This window comes from Hemiscyllium ocellatum, chromosome 24, assembly GCF_020745735.1.
Source record: "Hemiscyllium ocellatum isolate sHemOce1 chromosome 24, sHemOce1.pat.X.cur, whole genome shotgun sequence".
Classification (NCBI taxonomy): domain Eukaryota; kingdom Metazoa; phylum Chordata; class Chondrichthyes; order Orectolobiformes; family Hemiscylliidae; genus Hemiscyllium; species Hemiscyllium ocellatum.
The window spans coordinates 28,896,116-28,922,988 of NC_083424.1; the positions used below are offsets into that span (position 1 = coordinate 28,896,116).

At 40.2% G+C, this 26,873-nt stretch overlaps 1 protein-coding gene across 1 annotated transcript in view; it reads left to right on the top strand.

Moving 5' to 3' along the window:
- setd1ba (SET domain containing 1B, histone lysine methyltransferase a) overlaps positions 1 to 19,560 on the top strand; it is a 142,215-nt gene extending 122,655 nt beyond the window's left edge. The window contains exons 14-18 of the mRNA XM_060843638.1: positions 1,594 to 1,760; positions 7,162 to 7,299; positions 11,054 to 11,173; positions 15,458 to 15,595; positions 17,221 to 19,560. Coding sequence (XP_060699621.1) covers positions 1,594 to 1,760; positions 7,162 to 7,299; positions 11,054 to 11,173; positions 15,458 to 15,595; positions 17,221 to 17,394 — 737 coding nt within the window. The 3' untranslated portion in view covers positions 17,395 to 19,560. The remainder of the gene's footprint in view (positions 1 to 1,593; positions 1,761 to 7,161; positions 7,300 to 11,053; positions 11,174 to 15,457; positions 15,596 to 17,220) is intronic.
- The last annotated feature ends 7,313 nt before the right edge of the window (positions 19,561 to 26,873 follow it).

A 26,873-nucleotide genomic window follows, 5' to 3' on the forward strand; every position in this document is an offset into this window, starting at 1 on the left:
CCAAAATGCTTCATAATTTTTAAAAATCCCATTCCCACGCATCATACTGCAGCATGTTGGTTATATTAAGTAATGTTTAGAGAGTATATTAAGTCCGGAAATACAGACATATACATTATCTTCTCATCCTAATGTACTTTCAAAACCCTTGACTCTCAGCATTGTGACATGTGAAATTCTCGTCTTGCAAGTTGTGCACGCTTTGTTTATTCTCATCCTATTAAAATAAATTAGTTGAATTTTAGAATCAAACAGAAAACATCTGTATTCTGTAGATGGTTGGAAATTGTGAATATTCCAATTAGAATGAGAGGCACAAACAAGAGACTGGAAGGAGATAATAATAAAAGAAAGAGCAAAGATTCTGCCATCCGCTTCCAAGAACCAATCAGTAACCACTAAATTTAATTTATAAAGTTATCAACCTCTTTGCAAATTTAAGTTATAAATATTCTGTACATTAGATTTCCCATTTTTCTATCATTTATGTTTCTTTAGCAATGCATTTTTTTAGTCAAATATTGAATACCTAGGAGGACATGTAGGAATAATGGTGCTTATATTGGAGGTGCTAAAACTTGGCAATAATTGGTGGATAGTGGGGGCAGAGAGCTGCAGTAGTGAATGCCTTGAGAGGAGAACAGTCCAGAAGAATAGGAAGCAAACTACAACCAATCCACTTCCGATATTTTGGTGGTCCCAGAATAGTAAGATTTGACAGCAGTGATATTAAAATGGTGCTGTAGGTCCAGGATTTGGGCACCAATGACACAGGATTGCAATGTTTACTGGTCTTAGGGTTGGAATATAGAGTTTGACTCACTGGTGGATTCCTGATAATTGCATTCATGAGTGTATTGGGAATATAGGGTTGGAAATAACATCAGCGCTTCCAAATAGCAGAAGAAGAAACATAAAAGGTCGATTACCACAGAAAAATGGACTCCCATAGAACTTTACCCCCAATGAGCTAATAAAAACAAGTACTAGCCCTAACAATTGCAAACATGGAATTTGGTTTATTCAGCAAATCAGTAACCTACTTTTTTCCCCCTAACATGACACAAATGATCCCAGTTAATATAAAGTAGCATGTCCTCTGAATCATAATGGTAGGAATATGGGAAATCTATCATACAGATTATTTATAACTTAAATTTGCAGCATGCAGTAAAATGTTAATAGTGTTTTGTAGCATTCCTATTAACTATGTTTTTAATTCAGCAAAAAATTATTTGTATCAATTTGTGCATTTTTTTACTTTGAGGGTAATTTTTATAATTTGTTTACCATCTATGAGGAAGGTGGAAGTGGAGATGATCAACTATTTCAGATGAAGATTGAAGAGATACTTGAAGAAACAAATTTGTAGGTCTGTGAAATTGATCAGAAGAATCGGTGCTGACTAGCATGCTGTACAGATAACCAGCATGGACTTGATGGGACAAATGGCTTTGAAATGACTCTGTGACTCTAACTTGTATCACAAAGCCAGTTTGAGAAAAGTTCATTGCTTTAGTCTTTTGGTTATAAAGTTACCTGTTGCTTGATATGTCTGGAAACATTTCAGAATTTCTCCTTAACATTGTGCACATACTTATAGTTCCACTATTAAGAAAAAGAAAAAAGAAGATGGAATAAGGGAGCATGTCACAGGCTGTGCCCGCAGTGAAGGCTATTACAAAATCAGTAACAAGGACAAAGCGAAATACCTCAACATCAGTGGCACATTAGCTGATGAGCCACCAACTGACACACAAGTAAGATCACGAAGTAGAGAGAACATTTAAAATTGAGATTCCAATTCCCCAATATTTGCCCAATTCCTTTCTCTAGACTCCACTATATTTAAAGTTCAAAATTAAATTCTGAAGCAACTTTAGAACTTAGGCAGCAATTTTTCTGTATTTGCAGCATGATTATTGCTTAAAACAATTCCATTGATTTTGCTTTTCCTGCTGAGGGTGGGTTCGTTCAAGCTAAACTAAATTGTTGTGTATTTTTTGTAGTGTATGGAACTAAATGAATGTGTTGTCTTCCTCTGCTTTTGATTGCTTTAATAGGGCTATGGGAGTTATTAATTTACACAGGTGAAAGGAGAAAGTTAAGTTTGCACTTTTTTTTTAAAGTTAGATGTATGCAATGGTCATAAACATTGTTTCAGATGTTCAATTTCATACTTGCTGTTTACAATTCAGAGTTTATTTTCAGTACTTTTTAACAGGTACTCACTGGTTTGTTGTAGAGCTAATTAGATCATTATGAAATATCTTTGTGTGAGTATTACAGTAGATTTACCAGTGTATGTGAATACCCTTTAGAGATTATCATGTCATCATGGCTTAAGCATGGTGTTCTGTTAATCAGTTGATAAGACCAAGTTGAGTAAAATGTTGTGACAGTTTACAATTCTGCTATTTATTGCATATAACATTTTATCTGAAGTAAATGAAAAAAGTTAGTGGCCCATATAATATGCATATTAACTGTATCTTTGCAAAATTTACTTTCAAGTAAAGCTGTATTTGGTGGTTGCATGGAAAGTCAGTTGTGTATTATTGAGATGGTATATTGTCTGTCTTTAATTCATGCATGCAACGTGAGCCAGTATTCTTTGCCCGTCCATAGTTGCCCTTCTGAAGGTTGTGATGAGCTGCCGCCTTGAACTAGTGCAGTCCATGTTCTGTATGTTGTCCCACAATACCCTTAGGGAGGGAATTCCAGGATTTTGACCCAGTAACATTAATGGAATGGGATTGATATATTTCCAAGTCAAGATGGTGAATGGCTGAGAAGGAATCTTGCAGGTGATGGTGTTCCTATGTATTTGCTGCCCTGTCCTTCTAGATGGAAGTAGTTGTGATTTTGGAATGTGCTGTCTCAGGATCTTTTGTGAATTTCTGTAGTACAACTTGTAGGTGGTACACACTGCTGCTGTTGCTGCTGCTGCTGAGCATCTGTGATGGAGGCAATGGATGCTTGTAGATGTGCCAGTCAAGCAGATTGCTCTGTCCTGGATAGTATCAAGCTTCTTGAATATTATTGCAGCCATCCAGGCAAGTGGGGAGTATTCTATCATACCCCTGACTTGTGCCTTTTAGATGGTGGACAGGCTTTGGGGGGGTCAGGAAGTGAGGTACTCACCATAGTATTCCTAGCCTCTGACCTGCTCTTGTAACTACTGTATTGATGTGGTGATTCCAACTGAGTTTTTGATCAATGCTATCCTTGAGGATGTTTCTCATGAGGAATTCAATGATGGCAACACTATTGACTGTCAAAGGACAGTGGTTAGATGATCTCTTATTGGAAATAGTCATTGCCTGGCATTTGCGTGGAGCTAATGTTACTTGCTACTTGACAGTCCAAGCCCAGCTATTGTCTAGATCTTGTTGCATCTGAACATGGACTACTTCAGTATCTGAGGAATTGTGATGATGCTGAGCATTGTGCTATCATTGATGAACATCCCCACTTTTGGCTGAAGATTGCTGCAAGTCTTTCAGCTTTATCTTTTGCACTGATGTTCTGGGCACTTCCATCACTGAGGATGGGGATATTTGTGCAGCCACCTCCTGCAGTGGGAGTTGCTTAATTGTTGACTCTCATTCAGACTGGATGTGGCAGGACTCCAGAGCTTCGATCTGATCTGTTGTTTGTGAGATCACTGAGCTCTGTCTGTCATTTGCTGCTTATGCTGTTAGTTGGCTTCACCAGGTTGACATCTCATTGGTAGGTATGCCTGGTATTGCTCTTGGCATACCTTTCTGCACTCTCCATTGAATCCCTGGCTTAATGGAAATAGTTGAGTGAGTGATATGTTGGGCCATGTGGTTGCAGATGGTACTGAAGTACAATTCTGCTATTGATATCCCGCAGTGCCTCATGGATGCCCAGTCTTGAGTTGCGAGATCTTTTCAAAGTCCTATCAAAGATCTATTCTGTCCTATTTTGCACAGTGATAGTGCCACATTATACAATGAAGGGTATTCTCAGTGTGAAAGTGGGATTTCATCTCCACTAGGATTTGTCACTTTTATCGATACTGTCTTGGATAGATGTGGCTGGCAGATTGGAATAGATGAGGTGAAGTATGGTTTACCCTCTTGTTGGTTCCTATGCCACCTGCCGCAAACCAGTCTAGTAGCTATCTTGTTTAGGACCTGACCATCTCTATCAATAGTGCTGACATTAAAACCCCCCACCCAGAGTACATTTTGTGCCCCTACCACCCTCGGTGATTCCTCCAAGCATTATTCATAAGCTTTCATAAGCATAAGTTCATAAGCATTGACTCATAAGCTGAGGGAAGATGGTGTATAGTAATCTGCAGGAAATAGTTTTCACCTGAAGCCATGAAACCTCATGAGGTCTGGAGTCAATGTTGAGGACTTGCTCAGACTTTTGAGTGTAGGAGTTCAGATGTCATGTTGAGTTTGTACAGGATTTTGGTGAGGCCTCTTCTGGAGTACTGTGTGCAGTTCTGGTCACCCTGTCATAGGAAGGATATTATTAAACTGGAGAGGGTTTAGAAAAGATTTACCTGGATGTTGCGGGAAATGGAGGGTTTGAGTTATAAAAATAGGCTGGGTCTTTTTTCACTGGAACATTAGAGGTTGTAGAATTATATAAAATCATTAGGGGCATAACAAACTCCCCTATGGTTGGGGAGGTTCAAAGCTAGAGTATGTATTTTGAAGGTGAGAGGAGAAAGACTTAAAGGACATGAGGGGCAATTTGTTTACACCAAGAGTGGTTTGTGTGTGAACTGAACTGCCTGAGGAAATGGTGGATGCAGGTGCAGTTTAATGTTTAAAAGACATTTGGATAAGTACTTGAATAGGAAAGGTTTGGAGGGATGTGGAACAAGTTTAGTTTGGGAACATAGTTGCTAATTAGACCAAAGGGTCTGTATCCATACCGTATGACTCCCAGCATAACTCCCTCCTGACTGTTTGTCACTGTGCCACCATTTTTGCTGGGTCTTTCCTGCCAGTGTGACAGGACATAACTAGGAATGGTCATGGTGATTTCTGGGATGTAGTCATACTCTCAGAATTATATCTGACAGACAATGTCAGGTTGTTGCTTGAGGCAGCTCTCCTAGTTTTGGCACAAGCCACCAGTAAGAAGGACTTTGGAGGGTCTACTGGGCTCTTTCTGCCATTGTCTCCATCAGTGCCTAGATCGACATGGTCTGTCCAGCTTTATTTCTTTGTTGAGAATTTATAGCGATTTATACAACTGAACGGCTTGGTAGGTCATTTCAGATGTTTGTTTGATCAAGCTACAATCAAGTACATTGCTGTGGGTCTGGAGTCGCATGTAGGCCAGACCAGGTAAAGACAGTAGATTTCCTTCCTTGAAAGACATTAGTGAGCTAGATGGCTGTTTTTCCCAACAATCAACAGTGGTTTCATTGTCCTGAGTAGATTCTTAATTCCAGATATTTTTTATTGAATTCAAATTTCATCATCTGCTGTGGTGGGATTCGAACTCTGATGCCTTGAACATTAGCTGTCATTTCCTTCTGAATGAAGAATTGTGACCCCAAATAAAAATCAAAATCAGATCCCCTGAACATCCTGTCAAACAGTTGTGAGGATTATTTCTTATTTCAGTGATCAAATTGAGTTATATTGTGGATATATGTATAGTATATAATTCTCTGTTGCTTCATCTGAGTAACACAATTCTCGTATCCCTCACATGGTTAGTAAGTTTGTGATGACTTCAAAATTGGTGGTATAGTTGACCGTGAAGAAGATTATCTAAGATTACAAAGGAATCTTGATCAATTGGGCCAATGGGCTGAGAAGTGGCAAATGGAATTTACTTTGGATAAATGTGAGATGTTGCATTTTGGTAATTGTGTCATCGGTAAACAGGAGGTTTAGAGCAGTAGAGGAGAGTGAGTTTGATGGATTCCATGATTTAAAAGTGGCACTGAATTTCGTTAGTGACCCTGAACATGGTACTTGTTGTGTTTTGGAGATGTTTATTTGTTCGTTAGATTGCTATAAAGGGTAGTAAAGAAGGCATTTGACATGCTTGCCTTCATTGTTCAGATCATTGAGCATAGGAGTTGGGACATCATGTTGCAGTTGTACGTTGGTGAGGCCACTTTAGAAGGACTGTGTACAGTTCTGGTCGTCCAGCTATAGGAAGGATATTATTAAACTGGAGAGTATTCAGTAAATGGTTTACCAGGATGTTACCAGGAATAGAAGGTATGAGTTGTAGAGAGAGGCTGAACAGGCTGAGACTTTCTTCACTGGTGCATAGGAGGTGGAGGGACCATTTTATAGACATTTATAAAATCTCATGAGGGATGTAGATAAGGTGAATAGCAAAGGCCTTTTTCCTAGGTAAGAGAGTTCAAAACTAGAGGGTGTACGTTTAAGGTGAGGAGAAAGATTCAAAAAGAACCTGAGGGGCAACTTCTTCACACAGAGGGTGTTTGTTTGTGGAATGAACTGCTAGGGGAAGTGATAGATGCAGGTACAGTTACAACATTTAAAAGACATGTGGACGGGTACCTAAATAGGAAGAGTCTAGAGGGATATGGGCCAAATGCAGGCAAATGGGACTAGTTTAGTTTGGGGCAACTTGGATGGCAGGGATGAGTTGTACCAAAGGGTTTGTTTCTGTGCTGAATGACTCTATTTAATGTTGCCATTTCCATTTTTCCCTTTGCCAGTGATTCAGTTATTGGCACTGTTTCCATTTCTTGGCACTGTTCTGCAGCATTGGACTCTACTATAGGATATGTGAGAGGATCACAATGATTTCCATCTTGCTCTATGGAATATTGTTGAGTCCCCTAGACCATCAGTCAGGTAGGATCCAGAATTGACAGTGAGTGTCTGTTGAGCAGTAGAGGAGAGTGAGTTTGATGGATTCCATGATTTAAAAGTGGCACTGAATTTTGTTAGTGACCCTGAACATGGTACTTGTTGTGTTTTGGAGATGTTTATTTGTTCGTTAGATTGCTATAAAGCTCAATATCACAAGACAATGAAAGCCAATCCTGTGCATGATAAACAGCAACAAAAGTAGTGCATTAGGCAAATAATTAATTATGCAAATTCTTCATATTTTGGACAGGAATGAAGTATGTTTTTCAGGATCAATACCAATAACGTGTTTTCTTTCAAACAGGGAATGAGTATTCCAGCACAACCACATGCTTCCAGTCGAGCTGGTTCAGAAAGGCGGTCAGAGCAGCGCAGACTCCTGTCGTCCTTTATGGGTGGCTTACCTGCAGATAGTGATCTCCTTAAATTTAATCAGCTGAAGGTTTGTGATCTCCATTCCATTCATTTTAGTGGTACTTTCTAAAGCTTTTCCCAGAACAGATGTGTTCATTCTCATTAAACTAAACCATCTGAAAATTGAATGCCCTCTTTGTATGGTGAGCATAATACAATGGGGAGTTTTACTTTTTGTTAAACCACTGATTTTCTCACTATCACCCCAATCTTTCTCAGTTGTGTTTTTTAAACGTTTAAGCCTCTTGAATGTTTTGCAGAAAATTGTCAGTAAAGCATTTTATATTTTTATTTCCTTCATTTTTTGTTTTCCTAAAATTACTCCATTATTCTTGTTAGTGTCTGGTTTCATAGGTACTGGATTCTCCCTGGTATCTTCCCCAAATGCCCGTATATAGATAAGGACAATGAGTGTCAACGGGTTATATAAGTGCTGAGCTTGATTCCTGTGCAATTATCAAAGCCTAAACAGAGAAAGCTGCTTCCAGCTCGCTCTCCTCCTCCTGCCCTTGCTCAGATTGGCTAACCCAGCACAAATTGAGCAACAAATCTACAGGCCACCTACGTTGTGACCTGTTTATATCCAATATTTATCCAGCAGAGTCAGAGCGACTACTTTTGATTTATCCTTATCCGAGCCTGGTTGGAAACAAAACCTGGATTTGTATAGTCTTAAGAGGAAAACAGATTTGTAGATCTATTTTGTGATTTTCATATTCATTCATGAGATTTATAATGCTTAAGAGTGGTGGACTTTATACTATTATTAACCCAGTCTGTATTAGAATAAGTAAAGGGCAGAGAGGCACAAAGGTCTCTCAAGTTTGTTCAGGAGAATTATCTATATACGCTGCAGTATGTTTCCAATCCAACAAGGAAGAAGACATTGCAGGAATGGATAGAGAGAATCTGTTCCTTTTGACAGGAGGATACAGAACCAGAACACTGACAAATTTAGGTGATTAAAGAAAGAAGCAAAGTTACATGAGGAACGCATTAATACACTTCAACTAGTTAGGATTTGGAATTCACTGTATGTGTATGTGTGGTGGATGCAGATTCAATCAAAGCCTTTAAAAGAGAATTCAATAATTGTCTGAAAAGAAAAAAAATTGCTGAGTTGTGGGGAAAAGGTGAGGTAGAAGGACAAAGTGATTTGCTCTTGCAGAGAGCTGGTATGGACATGGTGGGCTGAATTGCCCATGATGTTCGGTAGGCATTACCACAAGATCAGCGTTTATTGCTGTCGTGGAAATTAAATTGACTTGATTCAACTGTTAGCAAGAGCAAAGAAAGGAGCTTTATTTAAAATTCTGCAGAATTTGACCCAATACATTCAGCTAGATACCTCAATCTGAACCGGAGCGTGGTTGAGATACTCGCTTTATACTGTTTCTTATCATGCTCTCGAGGGCAAAGACTGGGAAAACTCAAGTTGTTACTCTCTCATTCAATGGTCTTGGACATAACAGTTCCTTAGCTTTCGCTGAGTTCGACTGTCTCAAGGTCGAGTTGAATGTTTACGAAATTTAAACAGAGACAAGCTGGCTACAAACCTCATCAAAGTATTGTTTACAAAGCTCAGCACAGCATTACATTTCAGAAAAGCATTCTCTTTCAAATTTCACAGTAAATGTAAAATTTGTTAATTTTCCATTACTTTTGCCTATCCATAAATTCCCTTATCTGAGTACAACTTTAAAAATCACACAACACCAGATTATAGTCCAGCAGGTTTAATTGGAAGCACATTAATAGTTTGTTAGAGCATTTTCAGTGGTAAGTTAGCAATCAGTCACAATGCTGAGAGTCTGGAGTAACATAAAGGTCAAATCAGCTAAGGGTGATTGACTCCGTCTGTAAAGCGTATTAATGAACTAAATGAGTTTTATGACAATCCAGTAATTAGGTGGTCATTGTTATTGATATTTGCTTTCATTCCAAACTTATTTATTAACTGAATTTAAATTCCACAACTCATAATGGCTATGTCCCATTCTCTATCAAATTGTGTGCAATTTTGAAATTAGAATGGATGCCCTGGAAATATGCAAGGAAGAGGTTTTGGGAATATTGGAAAGGATGAATATAGATAAGTCTCCTGGGCCTGATGGCATTTACCCCAGGATCCTATGGGAAGCTAGGGAGGAGATAGCAGAGCCATTGGCCTGGATTTTTATGTCGTCGTTGTCAACAGGAATAGTACCAGAGGACTGGAGGATAGCGAATGTGGTCCCATTGTTCAAGAAAGGGAGTAGGGATAGCCCTAGCAACTATAGGCCAGTGAGTCTGACTTCAGTGGTGGGCAAAGTCTTAGAGAGAATGGTAAGGGATAAGATTTATGAACATCTGGGTAGGAATAACGTGATCAGGGATAGCCAGCATGGTTTTGTGAAGGGCAGGTCGTGCCTCACAAACCTTATTGAGTTCTTTGAGAAGGTGACCAAGGAAGTGGATGAGGGTAAAGCAGTAGATGTTGTGTATATGGATTTTAGTAAGGCGTTCGATAAGGTTCCCCATGGTAGGCTAATGCTAAAACTTCGGAGGTATGGCATTGAGGATACATTAGAGGTGTGGATTAGGAATTGGCTGGCTGGAAGGAGACAGAGGGTAGTAGTTGATGGATTATGTTCATCTTGGAGCGCAGTTACTAGCGGTGTACCACAAGGATCTGTTTTGGGACCATTGCTTTTTGTTATCTTTATAAATGATCTAGAGGAAGGACTTGAAAGCTGGGTAAGCAAGTTTGCGGATGACACAAAAGTCGGTGGAGTTGTGGATAGTGAGGAAGGAAGTGGTAGGTTACAGCGGGATATAGATAAGTTGCAGAGCTGGGCGGAAATGTGGCAAATGGAATTCAATGTAGCTAAGTGCGAAGTCGTTCACTTTGATAGGAATAACAAGATGATGGATTACTGGGCTAATGGTAGGCTACTTGGTAGTGTGGATGAGCAGAGGGATCTTGGTGTCCATGTACACAGATCTCTGAAAGTTGCCACCCAGGTAAATAGTGCTGTGAGGAAGGCATATGGTGTACTGGGCTTTATTGGCAGAGGAATTGAGTTCCGGAGTCCTGAGGTCATGTTGCAGTTGTATAAGACTCTGGTGCGGCCTCATCTGGAGTATTGTGTGCAGTTTTGGTCGCCATACTATAGGAAGGATGTGGAAGCTTTAGAACGAGTGCAGAGGAGGTTTACCAGGATGTTGCCTGGAATGGTAGGAAGATCGTATGAGGAAAGGCTGAGGCACTTGGGGCTGTTCTCATTGGAGAAGAGAAGGTTTAGGGGAGATCTGATAGAAGTGTATAAGATGATTAGGGGTTTAGATAGGGTAGATACTAAGAACCTTTTACCGCTAATGGAGTCAGGGGTTACTAGGGGACATAGCTTTAAATTAAGGGGTGGTAGGTATAGGACAGATGTTAGGGGTAGATTCTTCACACAGCGGGTTGTGAGTTCATGGAATGCCCTGCCCGTATCAGTGGTGAACTCTCCTTCTTTATGGTCATTTAAGCGGGCATTGGATAGGCATTTGGAAGTTATTGGGCTAGTATAGGTTAGGTAGGATTCGGTCGGCGCAACATCGAGGGCCGAAGGGCCTGTACTGCGCTGTATCCTTCTATGTTCTATGTTCTATGTAAGATCAAAATTGGATTATAAAATGGATCATAAAGAATACTTGGTTTTATGCATGACCATGATGTACTCACTGATGCTTACAAAAGGCATTTCTCTTTTGAAGGAGATTAGAAAACTGTTTTAATTGCACTTTGTCACTAACAGTTCCGTAGGAAGAAGTTGAGATTTGCGAAGAGTCATATCCATGAATGGGGGCTTTTTGCCATGGAACCTATTGCAGCAGATGAAATGGTCATTGAATATGTTGGACAAAACATCAGACAGGTAAGAACTAGTTTGTTTCTCACTGTGTATTTATCCCTTTAGGTGTGCAGAAATGTTATGATATTTATATTGTCCCTCTGTAACTTGTGACACCAAAATTTACTTCTGACTGTGCTCGACACAACAACATTTGGCATAAATATATATACAAAGTTGCTTTAGAGAGTATTATCAAACAAAATTTGACATGAAGATATATAAGGAGATGTTAAAGCGTTGATAAAAGATGTACTTTATAGAGAAGAGAGATACAGAGGCATAGATTTCGGGAGGAATTAAAGAGCTTAGTTGGTGCGATGGGTGGAGCAATTAAAATTGGGATATATAAAACTAGAATTGGAGAAGCACAGATGTTGGAAGATTGCAGGTCTTGAAGGGTACATGGAGGGACTTGCAAACAAGGATACAAATTTTAAAATGGACATGTTGCTAGACCAGGTGCTAATGTACATCAGTAAGCAAAGGAATAATGGATGAACAAAATGGTGCAAGTTAGGATATGGGTAGCAAAGTTTTGGTTGACTTAAGATGTATGTCAGGTGGAAGATGGGTGACCAGACAGGAAAGTATTGTAATCAAGTCTAGATATAAAAAAGGCATGGATGAGCTCAGCTCAGTAGATCACTGAGCTGGAAGCAGAGATATTCTAGAGATGAAAGTGTGCAATGTTGGTGCTGGAGTTGATTTATTTTTTGCCAGAAACTCAGCTCAGTCAGGTAGAAAACAGCAGTGGTTGTGAACTCTGATAATATGCCTGCTATCAGACTCAAAGACTCATTAGTCCCAGAAATAATTGTGCTGCTCATAAAGCTGTTCCTGTACAGCTACAACACTGGCATCTACCCAACAATGTGGATTGTTGTCTTGGGTATGTGCTGTCCACAAAAAGTACAAATGCAACTAGGCAACCAATTACTGCACCATTAGTCTACTTTTAAACATCAGCAAAGTGACAAAAGGTGTCATTCAAAAATAATCTGTTCATTGATAGTCTGGGTTCCTCCAGGACCCTCTACTTCAAGCTTCATTAGTCTTTGTTCGGATAATAGAAGAACTGAGTTCAAGTGGTGAGGTGAAGGTGATATCAAGGAAGCATTTGACCAATGTGGTATCAAGCAAAAGTGTCCTATGGTTGTTTTACCAATGACCTTCCCACCATCGTAAGGCCAGAGGTTGGAATATTGATGCTTGGACAGTCATTCACAACGCCATTAATAAGAGTTTGCTTACATTCCGGCTTCAGTTGACAAGTTGCAAGCAACATTGTACCTTACAAGTGCTAGACAATGATTGTCTTCAACCAGAGCAAATCTAACCAATCTCCCTTTGATGTTCAATGGCATTATCATTGCTGAATCCCATTTTGAGATTACCATTGATCAGAAACTTAATTTAATGCACCAAAATAAATATAATAGGAGGTCAGAGGTTGTGAATTCCGCAGAAGTAGCGTGCCTCCTAAGTCTCAAACTCAACATCTACAAGGTATAAGTCAGGAATGTGATGGTTACTGCAAAGTTTTCTGGACGTATGCAGCTCCAATAACACTCAAGAAGCTCTGCACTATCTAAGACAATTCAATCTGCTTGGTCAGCACCATTTAGACCACTTTAAACAGTCACTCCCTCCATAACTTGGTATTCTGTTACAAGATACACTGATGCAATTTGCAAAGTTCTGTCAACAGCATCTTCCAAAGCTGTGACATCTACCATCTAGGTGGACAAGGGCACCAGGCATGTGGGCTCATCATAATTAGTAAGTTTATCTCAAAGCCACGCAACATCCTGACTTGAAGTTATATTGCTGTTCCTTCACTGTTACTTGGTCAAAATCCTGTAGTTCCACCTTTAACAGCACTGTGGGTATACCTACACTACATGGATGATTGTGGTACAAGAATGCAACTCATCACCACCATCTCAAAGGCAGTCAGAAATGGGCAACAAGTGCTGACCGATCCAGAAACTCTTTTATTCCATAAAAGAAAACTTTGAGAAAAGTTGTAAATGGTCTGTTTGAGGTGCAGAAAGTGGCGAGAGTGCAGGATAGCATTAGTTGTTAAAGCAAAGTATATAAAGCATGCACATAAGTCTTGATTTTAATTTGGAGGAGATTTCTGCACATACAACACTTTGCATTATTTTTTATGTTTGTATGAAAAATCTGAGGTAAAGGATCAAGAAGGTTGATAGTGAGGTTGGGGAAAACGTTGTCTGCATACCTGTGGAACCTGACATGTTTCCAGCTGGGATTTGAGTGGTGCTGGAAAAGCACAGCAGGTCAGGCAACATTCAAGGAGCAGGAAAGTCAGCGTTTTGGGCAAAAGCACAAACGTCGATTTTTCCTGCTCCTCGGATGCTGCCTGACCTGCTGTGCTTTTCCAGCATCACTCTAATCTTGACTCTAAACATTAGCATCTGCAGTACCCACCTCTGCCATGTTTTCACATGAGGTCAGCAAGGCTTCACGTAGGTAAGAAATTGGAGAGAGCTGTGGATAGACACCTGGGAGTTCCAAAAGTAGTAGAAAGAGAGAACTGCAAGTAGTTCTCTGGCCACCACTGAATTGATAGAAATAAAAACTGAAAATGGAAGAACCACAAGATGGGTGTTGGTGGAGAGGTGTTTGAAAAGGATACTCTGTTCAACTGTCAAAAACTGCAGCCAGGCCAAGAAAGATGAAATGGGCTCGTCTACCATTGTCACAATTACTTAGAATGTCATTTCTGATTTTAATAAGGGCTTTCTGTGGCAAGGATAGAACCTCAATTAAGCGACTCAGAATATTCATTTTCTTCAGTACTTGGATGCATCGTATCCGGTCCTCATGCCTCAACAACTTTTAAGGATAGACAGCTTATCTAAGACTTATCTATTTTAAATCCTAGTGTATCCATTGCTGTTGCCTGAGTAGTAGCTTCTTCCTTGGTAAAGTCAAGTGTAAAATATTCACTTAAAACCAAACCTACTCCCCTGCTTCAATTGCGCTAGTCCCCTTTTTGGTGCCTTCCAAGAGTATTCCTCTTGAATGCCCTTTTACAATTTATAAGCCTTAAGATGGTTTTGGGATTCCCCTTTTTTAAGCTGCTGTCATTATTTTTTTCATATTGTCTGTTTGCTTCTCTTATTTGCTTTTCACTTCCCCTCTCAACATTTATATGCTTAATTTGTTGCAATCAAATTATCCAGATGACACCTATTATTAACTAATAATCTTGCTGCTGCTAATAACTTCTTACCAAAAATAATAAATCTTACTAATACTAACAAATTCAACAAGTACTTAATCCACCTTACTCATAGTAATAATCCTTACTTTAAAGAAGGATTTAGACCCATTTGCTGCTCACTCGTTATTTGCTAATACTTAATATTTTTAATGTTTAAACTCAGTCTCTAAGCAACAATACTCACCAGCCATTTACCCATCTGTTCCCCTGTGAAATCACACCTTGATTTTTCTTTCTGACGTGGGTTCTTTCTAAATTTAAAAATGCATTTTATTATAATGATGTGGATCTTGACAACGAGAGTAAAGGGAATGGTGCACCAAACATTTCAGGTAGACAATAATCTTGATGATGTGTAAATTTAAGAAAATATTGCATGCTACGGTTTAGATAAGGAATCTGCCTAATTTTTAGTTTATGCAGTGTTAGTTGAAGCAAAAACATCACTCACTAAAATTGATGGTACTCTAACTGAAAATATCTGTGTACAATAGTTTTTCAATCTTTTCTCATTGCTGAGGGCTATGCTTTGATACTGCAGGCTCGAGGTAAACTGAGGATTGAGCTTAAGTGGAATCTTTGTTCCTTCATTGACGTTAAGAATGGGGAGCACAACCAGGCATCCTTTGGTGGTGATACTGAACTTCCTGATGATGCTGTCAATTTATTTATTTGCTAAGTATTAGCTGTCCACAGGAATCCAATCAGGAGAATTGAAGCCACTCTATAACTGACGCAGAAAACTAACCGCTTAATGTTGTTAAAATCTTCCACACAATTTTTTTTGTATTCCTTTAAATGAATTTCATTAAATTAATGCTTTTGGGGTAATTACACCCCAGCAGATAATTGTATATCTAATTTGACCCACAGTACTCCAAATTGGAGAACCAGATGTCTCATTTCAATTAACCACCTATTCCTATGATGGATCTTTATAATTCTTTACAATGCAATGTCCCACACATTATTTAGAAAATTTGTCTATTATTCACTTATCAAACATGGAATGAAAATTCCTTTAATCCAAGTCTGATTATATTTCTCTTCAGGTTATTGCAGACATGCGAGAAAAACGATATGAAGATGAGGGGATTGGAAGTAGCTACATGTTCAGAGTTGACCATGATTCCATTATTGATGCCACAAAGTGTGGCAATTTTGCCAGATTTATCAACCATAGCTGTAATGTAAGTACATGTGTTTGTCAGATGTGTTTAAGTGTTCAACTTTTAACATGTAAGTGAAGCTAGTATTATTTTGACTTCAACATTTAGAAAGATAGAAATGTAGGAATGGATAGGCCATTTGACCACATTGGGCCTGTTCATTATTCAGCTAGATTAATACTAATTTGGTTTAGTCTGAGCTCCATTTTCCCATGTGCACCCATTATCCTTGACTACCCTGGTATATCAAAAATCTAACTAACTTAGCCTCCACTGCCTTTTATGGGAGGGATTTCTATGCACAATTGACCTCATGAGAGAAAAGATTCTTCTCCTTTTTGCCTTTAAATGGGCTGACCTCTTAATTTTAAACTATGTCCACTGGTCTTAGCCTGCGCAACAAAAACTCTTTATGGTGTCTACCCTATCTAGTTCCTTCAAGATCTTATGTTTCCCCAAGATCTCCTCTCATTCTTCTAAACTCCGGTGAATGTAGGCCTAACTTACTTGTTCTTTCTTCCTAAAATAAACCCTTTCTTCCAGGAGTGAGTAAAGTGGATGTTCTCTGAATTGAGTCGAAAGCAAATATGTCTCTTTTTCAAATAAGGACACCCAGACTGTACATACTACTCTGTATGTGGTCTTGCCAATGTCTCTACAGCTAAAGTAAAACTTTCCTAGCATTCCATTCCCCTTATAATAAATGAGAACATTCCATTCAAATTTCTATTTACTTCTTGCATACTAACCTTTTGATTCACATACCAGGAATTCTAGATTTCTCTGTACAGCTGAGTCATGCAATCTATCTCATTTAAATAGTATATTGCTCTTCTATTCCCCCGATTAAAATAACAAATTCACATTTACCCATGATACAATCAATCTCACTTAACCTGTCTATATCCCTTTGTAAACTCTTTACCTCTTCTTGACAATTTATTTTCTACCCTATCTTGATGTCAGTTTTAGCTGATATACAATCAGTTCCTTCACACGAATTTAGGTATATAGTATATAATCTAGAAGCTGTATCAAACATCCAGTTATTGGATAATAGTAAACCCTGCCAAACTTCGAAAAATAAAGTCTTAGAAATACTGACTAGGCTTTGGTTTGGTGACTTTATAATGGTAATTATCAGATACTGAATTTTTTGAGGCATTAATAGATTGGCACATTGCATTTGTTGCTAACATTGGAGCAACACAAGTAATTGCATTTCTCAAAAGTCACCTACAATATTCTACAGAAATACAATTCACAGGTCTAATGTGCCTAATCGTAACTTGCCTTCTAAGAAACAAGAACATTATATTTACTTGAGTTGCCACACAATAAAATTACCCCTTAAAGTCTGAGTTCAGGTTTAAATTTTAATTGAGCCAGAGGCTTGTACGGCTTGTACCACACATCAGGAATGAACTAAAATTATTCTTACACTTGAATGTTTAACAGGGTAATGATTTTTGTGAATGTTTGGTGTGTTGTCTTCATTTTGGTAGAATAGTTTTAAAGAAATACACCTACTAAAACTAGAAATATCTTAAGTCTACATTCTTGGCATGGAAAAAAATCGTTGAATCTTGATTACAAAGCTATAGTATTGTTCTTTCTAACTGTGAATTTCTTTTCTCTAAAAACAGCCTAATTGCTACGCTAAAGTTATCACGGTGGAGTCACAGAAGAAGATAGTGATTTACTCCAAACAGCAAATAAATGTGAATGAGGAGATTACATATGACTACAAATTCCCCATTGAAGATGTGAAAATTCCATGTCTGTGTGGTGCAGAACACTGTAGAGGAACCCTCAATTAAAAGGGTCTGGTCTAAGGTGCTCCATTTGAGAGCAGTAACCTAGATGTGGTTGCACTTGCCAAACCAACAATTCGCACTTCTGCTGAACCTAAAGCTAAAACGCACATAAGTGTTGGGACTGCATTTAGGATTCAGGTGCTCTTCCTCTGGAAAGAAAGGTGTTTACCACTTTATGTCACAGTAAACTAGTACAGTACTAGTTTTTCCTCCCAGGTTCCATACAGTGGAGCAGGGTCCCCACTCTTCTTTCTGCCTAAGTGAATGCTGCTACCTTTTCTTTTGAGTTCTTTTATACATTAAGGAAAGAGAAAATGCGAAGAAATGATCATTTAATACTTGAGAAGGTTTATGGTCAGAATATATTTCTACGCAAGTAAATAAAGTAGTTGATGGGAATTTATGGCCTCGGCATTAGCATCTTGTATATCTAGTCTTAAGTTTGGTGCTTTTTTAATGCTTTATTTCCCTCATTTTCTTTTACATATTTTAATTGTAACAAGTTTTTGCAAATTGTAGATATGCTGGCTTAGCAAAGTTTTATTTTTGTGCTAATGCACTAGGGTTTGGCCGATGGAGGCTTTGTGCACTATTCGCTTACAGACTTGCACGTGACTATTGGTAATCACCTTCTCTGTATAAAGTTCCAGGGATTTTTTTGTGCTCTAGTGGTTATCCATAGCCAGGAGAGCTCTCTTCCTGTTGTTTATATTGTACAAAATAATTTCTAGCTACAGGAAAAAAAAACAAAAAAAACTTTCTAACCTCTGACAGAATTTTCACAACAAATTTCATTTATAATTTTTGTGAAGTTTTCAGGGATCATTTCAAACATGTAAACATTTAAAAAAAAGGTTTTTTGAGCTCAATTTTCATGTGTACATAGCGCACCCGGGTTTCTCCTCTCCAAACATTGTTTCTTGTAGAAACATATCCTTTCAAATAAAAAGAATTTTGCTGGTTCCTTTGTACTTCAAAAGCTTGTAAATAATTTATTAAGAAAGTGAATATTGTAATTTGGGTTGTTGAAATACAACTCTGACTAGAGGAGGCAAATTTAAAAAAATGTTTAACAATGAGCTGGTAGCAATTTTTCAGCTTGTGTCAAGCTTTGTATCATGTAAATTCTGTATAAATATTACCTCTATCAATTACTTAGATTTATTGGAAGCATTAAGGAATACAGTAAAAATGTTAAAAGGTCAGACTTTTTCATCTCTGATACCTACTGTGCAAATTGTATTTATTTGGAGGAAGAAAGGAGTGTACAGAAATTAGAAAAAATGGCATCCCTTGTATGTGTGTTAGCCAAGCATAAACTGGATATCAAAGTTTTTTTTCCCTCCTTAATATCCACTGTAATATTTTTTCTCAAAAACACTGTAAGGGACACTCGGTACCTAATAAAGGGTTATTATTTTAAAACTAGCTCATTTGCTTGTTTTTTTCCTAATGTTGTACAGATGCTGTTATTTTAACCCTTTCACTCATAGATACCAGTTTACTAGATTTTATTCTATTGTTTCCTGGGCAATATATTCTCATAAACCAACCTATGTACAGTAACTCTCTGATCACTGTATTTAATCAAACTGGCACAAATAAGTTATAATTTCTCATTGAAATCATTACTCAAAAATATATTTATTCATAAACCTATGATGTTTCTGTAGATTTTGTCACTTTTATCAGTCTTTTAACACTTGACCGAATTCAGTTCCTTCATCACCTTGGGAACAAGCTATCCGAATTTTGGTTGTAACTAGGAAGAGGTGTGTGAAAGGGTTAAATCTGAAAGTGTTTGGATGTCTTTTTCTCTGCGGAAAGCAGGATGTGGGGGGACCCAGTGAATTTCAGAGGGGTCTAGGTGTGTAAAGGTTTGAAAGAACAATAAATACATCTGTTAGCTCTAGGGTTTTGTTTTATTACAGTTTCTGCTTTGGTGTTGTAGGGATTACTTTTGTGCTTGCAAATTTCCAGATGGAATCAAATGAATTTAAAGAGTGTTTTGTTTTGTGCATTTAGAAACTGTGCTAAGTGTCTCATTTTGATGAAAGTGAAACTGTTCTGTGGTTGTGTTTTACTTGTAAATATCTCTTCATATTTTTGTGAATTCATTACTATGTAACAATGTATGATAGTACCTTTTATAAAGCAATCCATAAATATACTGACCTTTTCTTACAGATAAACTGAATGTTGTCATTTATTCTGGAAACGTTATTTTCTATACAGTTACCAGATTAAACACTTAAACTGGTTTACTGTTTCTAACATATAACAAAAGTGAACCCTGTTGGCTTTTTGTCTAGCTGTAGCAAAGACAGCTTGCAAATCCAAATGGCTGAAGATGTATTAACATTCATTAATTAAAACTCAGGGAACCATTTTCACCTTTATGAGAGCTCAGGATGGAATCCATCTAAAGACATAATTTCCAGAAAAAATTGTTATTATTTTGATGCTTTTAAAATAACATCACACACTGCAGGTATTGACAGAAACATTTGACCATTTCAGAACTATAAAGCTTGAAATTAAAATGGAAATAATTTATAAATTGATCCTACAAGGCAAGACTGTTCAAATTTCACTATTGGACGTAAAGCACTGAATTCCAACTCCATGTTATTCCATATACTGCTTAATCATCTTCTCTCCATTCTACATGCTCTGTTGGGAGACTTTAAAATTTACTTTTTTGCTTAGCTAACATCTGAGAAATATTTCTTCTTTTTCTTTCAAATGTTATTGGAATTGAAATAGAATTTGTTTTGAAAATGAATCTTTTTTCAATCAATGCTATTATTGCATCTTTAGTTTTGATTTGGAGTCTTCATGATAACAAGTGTAGATGTTAATTTTCATAATCTCTGGATTTTCAAAAATTGTGTCTCAGCCTATGAATTGCTATATTGTGCAGATAACAAATGTGGGCATAGCAAGATCCCATGACCAACAATGATTTAAATGACCAGATCTTTTGTGTTTTTGGTGGAGTTGATTGATGGATACGTGTTGGCCAGAACACGAGGAGATCATCCTCCCATTTGAATAGTGCCAAAGAATCATATTCACGTGAATATAAAATGTCTCACATTTTATTTGTGAGACAGCACCTCAGCTTAAATTTAGCACTTGTCTCCTTCCATGAATGTGCAATTTTTAAACTCAACATTATGTATTTTTTAAGACTGAGTGCATGCAGTTGCTGGGTAAGAGAGTCTAATTTTTTAATTCTGTAAAATCTGATTTATAGTTTGTGGTTGGCATTCAATTGTAATCTACAGTATAAATTCTATTGTTGCAAGCCTTAAACAAGGATTTTAACAAGGCTTTCAGAGAAAAAGCAACTGAATTAACTCAGCTGAAACTGGATCCCTGTTAAATGAGTCTGAGACCCTTTGTCTTAGATTCATAAATAACCTAACCAAGTTAGTGTGACTTACCATAGCGTGCCAGAATTCAGTGATTAAGGGAGTTGACAGTAGGAAAGGAGGGAGGTGTTCTATTGCTTTTTTTCCTAATCTTTTTCAGCCTCAGAAATTGTTTGTTACTCTACTAAAGGAGAAGTTGATTAAATGGTGAGTATCTAGTGACAAAAGTTTATTTTATCACTAAGATTCAACTTAGTATCACAATTCTGATAAAATTAATAAAATGTATTTAAAAAATGAGTAAATATAAAATAATAAATTAGTTCCCAGGACCACATTTAAGGATAGCAGGCCAAGTGTGTGTCATAGTTGCAGCATCTGGAAATTCCTGGATGCCAGCGAGTTTTGAGAAGATTTGTAACTCAGGTTGAGGTTCTGAATGTGGGTTTGCTCATCGTCCAGCTCAGCAAGCAAACCTACATCCAGTTTGGTCCAGAGCTAACATGCCTGTGGCAAATATTTGAAGTTCGAGCAGTTCCGACTTTTTGAGCTGGAGGATGAATTACAAGAAATGGTGACTTATAAGGAAGAGGAACAGTTATCTGGATTCTCTGTTCAAGTGAGCAGTAACATCTCCTTGGGTTGAGTTGCCTGATTTGGTCAGTGTTCAAAGCTCAGAGAGTGTCAGTGTGTGTCTCATTCACAGTGACACAAAATGCTAGAGCCTTAGCCTTTGCAATTGTGTGACAGGATTGAGGTTCTTTCAGTTAATCTGGATGAGAGCGAGGGCTGCAGAATGAATGATCACAGCACTGTGATACAGGATGCCATTCAAGACTTGGGAGTAACCTAGTGATCGTAGGAGGCAGTGTGGCGAGAGAGATTGCAGAGAATGTTGTCAGCAAAGTGTGAGAGCTGAAAATGTGTTGCTGGTTAAAGCACAGCAGGTCAGGCAGCATCCAAGGAACAGGAAATTCGACGTTTCGGGCCAGAGCCCTTCATCAGGAATGAGGAGAGGGTGCCAGGCAGGCTAAGATAAAAGGTAGGGAGGAGGGACTTGGGGGAGGGGCGATGGAGATGTGATAGGTGGAAGGAGGTCAAGGTGAGGGTGATAGGCCGGAGTGGGGTGGGGGCGGAGAGGTCAGGAAGAGGATTGCAGGTTAGGAGGGCGGTGCTGAGTTGAGGGAATCGACTGAGACAAGGTGGGGTGAGGGGAAATGAGGAAACTGGAGAAATCTGAGTTCATCCCTTGTGGTTGGAGGGTTCCCAGGCGGAAGATGAGGCGCTGTTCCTCCAACCGTCGTGTTATGATGTTCTGGCGATGGAGGAGTCCAAGGACCTGCATGTCCTCGGTGGAGTGGGAGGAAAAGTTAAAGTGTTGAGCCACGGGGTGGTTGGGTTGGTTGGTCCGGGCGTCCCAGAGGTGTTCCCTGAAGCGTTCCGCAAGTAGGCGGCCCGTCTCCCCAATATAGAGGAGGCCACATCGGGTGCAGCGGATGCAATAGATGATGTGTGTGGAGGTGCAGGTGAATTTGTGGCAGATATGGAAGGATCCCTTGGGGCCTTGGAGGGAAATGAGGGAGGAGGTGTGGGCGCATGTTTTACATTTCCTGCGATTGCAGGGGAAGGTGCCGGGAGTGGAGGTTGGGTTGGTGGGGGGTGTGGAACTGACGAGGGAGTCACGAAGGGAGTGGTCTTTGCGGAACGCTGATGGGGAGGTGAGGGAAATATATCCCTGGTGGTGGGGTCCGTTTGGAGTTGGTGGAAATGACGGCGGATGATACGCTGTTTACGGAGGTTGGTGGGGTGGTAGGTGAGAACCAGTGGGGTTCTGTCTTGGTGGCGGTTGGAGGGGCGGGGCTCAAGGGCGGAGGAGCGGGAAGTGGAGGAGATGCGGTGGAGGGCATCGTCGATCACGTCTGGGGGGAGTCTGCGGTCCTTGAAAAAGGAGACCATCTGGGCTGTACGGTATTGGAACTGGTCCTCCTGGGAGCAGATGCGGCGGAGACGAAGGAATTGGGAATATGGGATGGAGTTTTTACAGGGGGCAGGGTGGGAGGAGGTGTAGTCCAGGTAGCTGTGGGAGTCAGTCGGTTTATAGTAGATGTCTGTGTTGAGTCGGTCGCCCGAGATAGAAATGGAAATGTCTAGGAAGGGGAGGGAGGAGTCTGACACGGTCCAGATGAATTTGAGGTCGGGATGGCAAGTGTTGGTAAAGTTGATGAACTGTTGAACCTCCTCGTGGGAGCGCCGATACAGTCATCGATGTAGCGGAGGAAAAGGTGGGGGGTGGTGCCAGTGTAGTTGCGGAAGATGGACTGTTCCACATATCCTACGAAGAGACAGGCATAGCTGGGGCCCATGCGGGTGCCCATGGCAACTCCTTTAGTTTGGAGGAAGTGGGAGGATTGGAAAGAGAAGTTACTCAGGGTGAGGACCAGTTCAGTCAGTTGAAGGAGGGTGTCAGTGGAAGAGTACTGGTTGGTGCGGCGGGAAAGGAAGAAGCGGAGGGCTTTGAGTCCTTCGTGATGGGGGATGGAGGTGTACAGGGACTGGATGTCCATGGTGAAGATAAGGCTTTGGGAACCGGGGAAGCGAAAATCATGGAGGAGGTGGAGGGCGTGGGTGGTGTCCCGAAAGTAGGTGGAGAGTTCTTGGACTAAAGGGGACAGAACCGTGTCGAGGTATGCGGAGATGAGTTCGGTGGGGCAGGAGCAGGCTGAGACAGTGGGTCGGCCGGGGCAGTCAGGTTTGTGGATTTTGGGCAGGAGGTAGAAACGGGCGGTACGGGGTTATGGGACTATGAGGTTGGAGGCGGTGGATGGGAGATCCCCTGAGGTGATGAGGTTATGGATGGTCTGGGAGATGATGGTTTGGTGGTGGGAGGTGGGGTCATGGTCAAGGGGGCAATAGGAGGAGGCGTCCGCGAGCTGGCATTTGGCCTCAGCGGTATAAAGGTCGGTGCGCCAAACTACTACCGCGCCTCCCTTGTCTGCCGGTTTGATGGTGAGGTTGGGGTTGGAGTGGAGGGCTGCACATTCTGAGGGTGAGAGGTTGGAATGGGTGAGAGGGGTGGACAGGTCGAGTCGGTTAATGTCGCGGCGGCAGTTGGCTATAAATAGATCGAGGGCGGGTAAGAGGCCAGCACGGGGTGTCCAGGTGGATGGGGTATGTTGGAGGCGGGAGAAGGGGTCGTCAGAGGGTGGGCGGGAGTCTTGGTTGTAAAAGTAGGCACGGAGGCGAAGGCGGCGGAAGAATTGTTCAATATCTCGCCGCGTGTTGAACTCATTAATCCGAGGGCGTAGGGGAATGAAGGTGAGGCCTCTGCTGAGGACTGATCTTTCATCCTCAGAGAGGGGGAGATCTGGAGGGATGGTGAAGATCCGGCAAGGTTGGGATCTAGGATTCTGAGGGTGAGAGGTTGGAGGTTTTTTTAAGCAAAGTGTGAGAGTTAAGGTGGCTGTGTTACATGTCTGGTGATGGAGGCATCTGCTCAGGGCTGGAAAGGAACTTGCCCTGGGTGTGGGGAAATCTAGGAGAAAGTGAAGACTGCAGATGCTGGAGAGTCCGAGTTGAAAAGGGTGGCAGTGGAAAATAACAGCAGGTCAGGCAGCATCCGAGGAACAGGAGAGTCAACATTTCAGGCATAAGCCCTTCGTCAGGAATGTAGAAGGGGATGGGGGATGAAAGATAAGTAGGAGGGTGGGGCTGGGGAGAAGATGAACTGTGAGCACAAAGGAATAAGTAATATCCAGTAGCTTTTTGCTTAGTAAGTTTTGAGAAGATTTTTACCTCTGGTTGAACTACATCCACAATCCAGGAGCTATTACAGGGACATTACCACAGAAGACATGAATTGGAACTTGGATCTTGAAGGATACAGGACATTTTGGGAATGACAGGAAAGCGGGAGAAGGTTGAGAGGTATGGTATTATCTCAATATAGTGTGATAACCTAATTTCAGGAAGCCAAATGTGGAAACAGTTCAGGTAAAATAGATAAATGCAAGAAATCTTGCAGCTGTCCAGACCTTTACAGAGGAACGTGATTATCTGAACAATATGGGTGAGGAGTATTTTGTCCGGATGATCGAATATTCAGATAATTGATATTTAGATAATACAATTTAGCCAAGCATCTGGACTTTGCGATCTTATTCGGATAATCAAAAATTTGGATAATCTATGTTCGGATAATCGAGGTTCCTCTGTAGTTAGGTAATATTTGGAATACTGGGTACAGTTCTGGTTGTAAAACTGTTTATCAGGATAGTGCCTGGTTTGGAAGCTATTAGCTATGAGGTGAAATTGGACAAACTTGGTTTGTTTTTCACTTGAATACCAGAGTCTGATGTTGTGATGGAAGTTTACAAAATTGAGGCATGGATAGAATGGATGGTAGGAGTCTTTTTCCCAGGATAGAAAAGTGTCATTTGGTAGGGTCATAGGCTTTAGATAAAGGGTGGGAGGGAGAGTTTAAAGGAAATGTGAGAGGCAAGTTTTATTTTCATATAGAGTCCTAGAGATGTACAGCACGGAAACAGATCCTTCGGTCCAACTTGTCCATGCCAACCAGATATCCCAACCCAATCTCGTCCCACCTGCCAGCACCCGGCCCATATCCCTCCAAACCCTTCCTATTCATACACCCATCCAGATGCCCTTTAAATGTTGCAGTGGTAACATTTCCTCTGGCAGTGCATTCCATACACACACCACCCTCCACGTGAAAAGGTTGCCCCTTCAATCTCTTTTTTTTTATAGATATTTTTATTGGGAATTTAACATTTTGACAAATTTACAAAAATAAGCAGAATTTTCAAGCACAAACATTAATATAAAAATAGATCTTAAATATATAATCATCAAAATTCAACTAATCCACAATCATCCAGAGTGTATAGTTGAGTCGCTTACATCCTTCAAATAAGAGAAAATGTTCTCTAATACACTCATAACAGTATGATAAAAAGGAAGTTATTTCCAAACAATAAGAACAAAAAAAAATTAAACATGTTTGAATGGAGATCTTCCCCCTTGTTCTCAGGGGGCCTTACTACCTTTCCAACGTTCCACCATATCCTCTCCCAAACAGTGTCCCACCCTCAACCCGGGCGCTCCTTAATAGGATTTAGATATAATACCGAGCTAGAGTTAACAGTGAGCGCTGCACCCCCACCCCTCCCCACCCATACCTGAGTATATCTGCTAGCGTCAATGCCACGTACAAACACACATAACTATAAAATTACAACTCCAACAGATTACAGTTAAGTATAATAACATAGCAAGGAAGACAACCCCGCTCCCAGAGGCAAAAGTAAAGTAGAATAAAGTATCCATTTCTCCCCACGGAGTGTGGGAGAGGCAAGCCAACATAAATTGTCTCTTACGATTTATTTAACAGAGTCTAAAAGTTTCTTGGCCTCTTCCGATGATCTAAAATTATACTCGGATCCTTTGTGGGTAAAGCATAACGTCGCTGGGTAGCGTAAGGTGTATTGAATATCTAAGTCCCTTAAACATTTCTTCACCTCATCAAACGCCTTCCTCCTTCGTGCCAAAGCCGGGGAGAAGTCCTGAAATAACATAATCTTGGATCCTTCATGAATCATAGCTTTAGGATCCTTTCCAAGCTTTCTGGAGGCATCCAGGAGTATCTGCCTCTCCCTACAACTCTGCAGCCGGAACAGGACCGGGCGTGGGCGCTGGTTTGGGCCAGATCCGCGTACTGCGACCCGGTAGGCCCACTCCACCCTTACCCGGTCAGTTTCAGCCCCCAGGTTTAAAAGCTGGGGCAGCCATCGCTCCAGAAATACTACTAACTGTTCTTTCCCTTCTTGTTCTTGAAGGCCCAGCAATCGAATATTCTTTCTCCGATTTCTGTTGTCAATATCATCCATGTAGATTTCAAAGGCCCTGACTCTCTGCTCCAGAGCTCTCACCTGTTCTGCAGCTGTTTGAGCTGCAGCCTCGGAGGTCATGGCCTTTAGTTCTGCCCCCTCCACTCGGCCCTGCAATTCTCCCATAGAGTGATTCTGTTTCTGCAGCTTTTCTTCGAATGCATTCCATCTCTGTCTGGATTCTGCGATGAAATTGACGAGT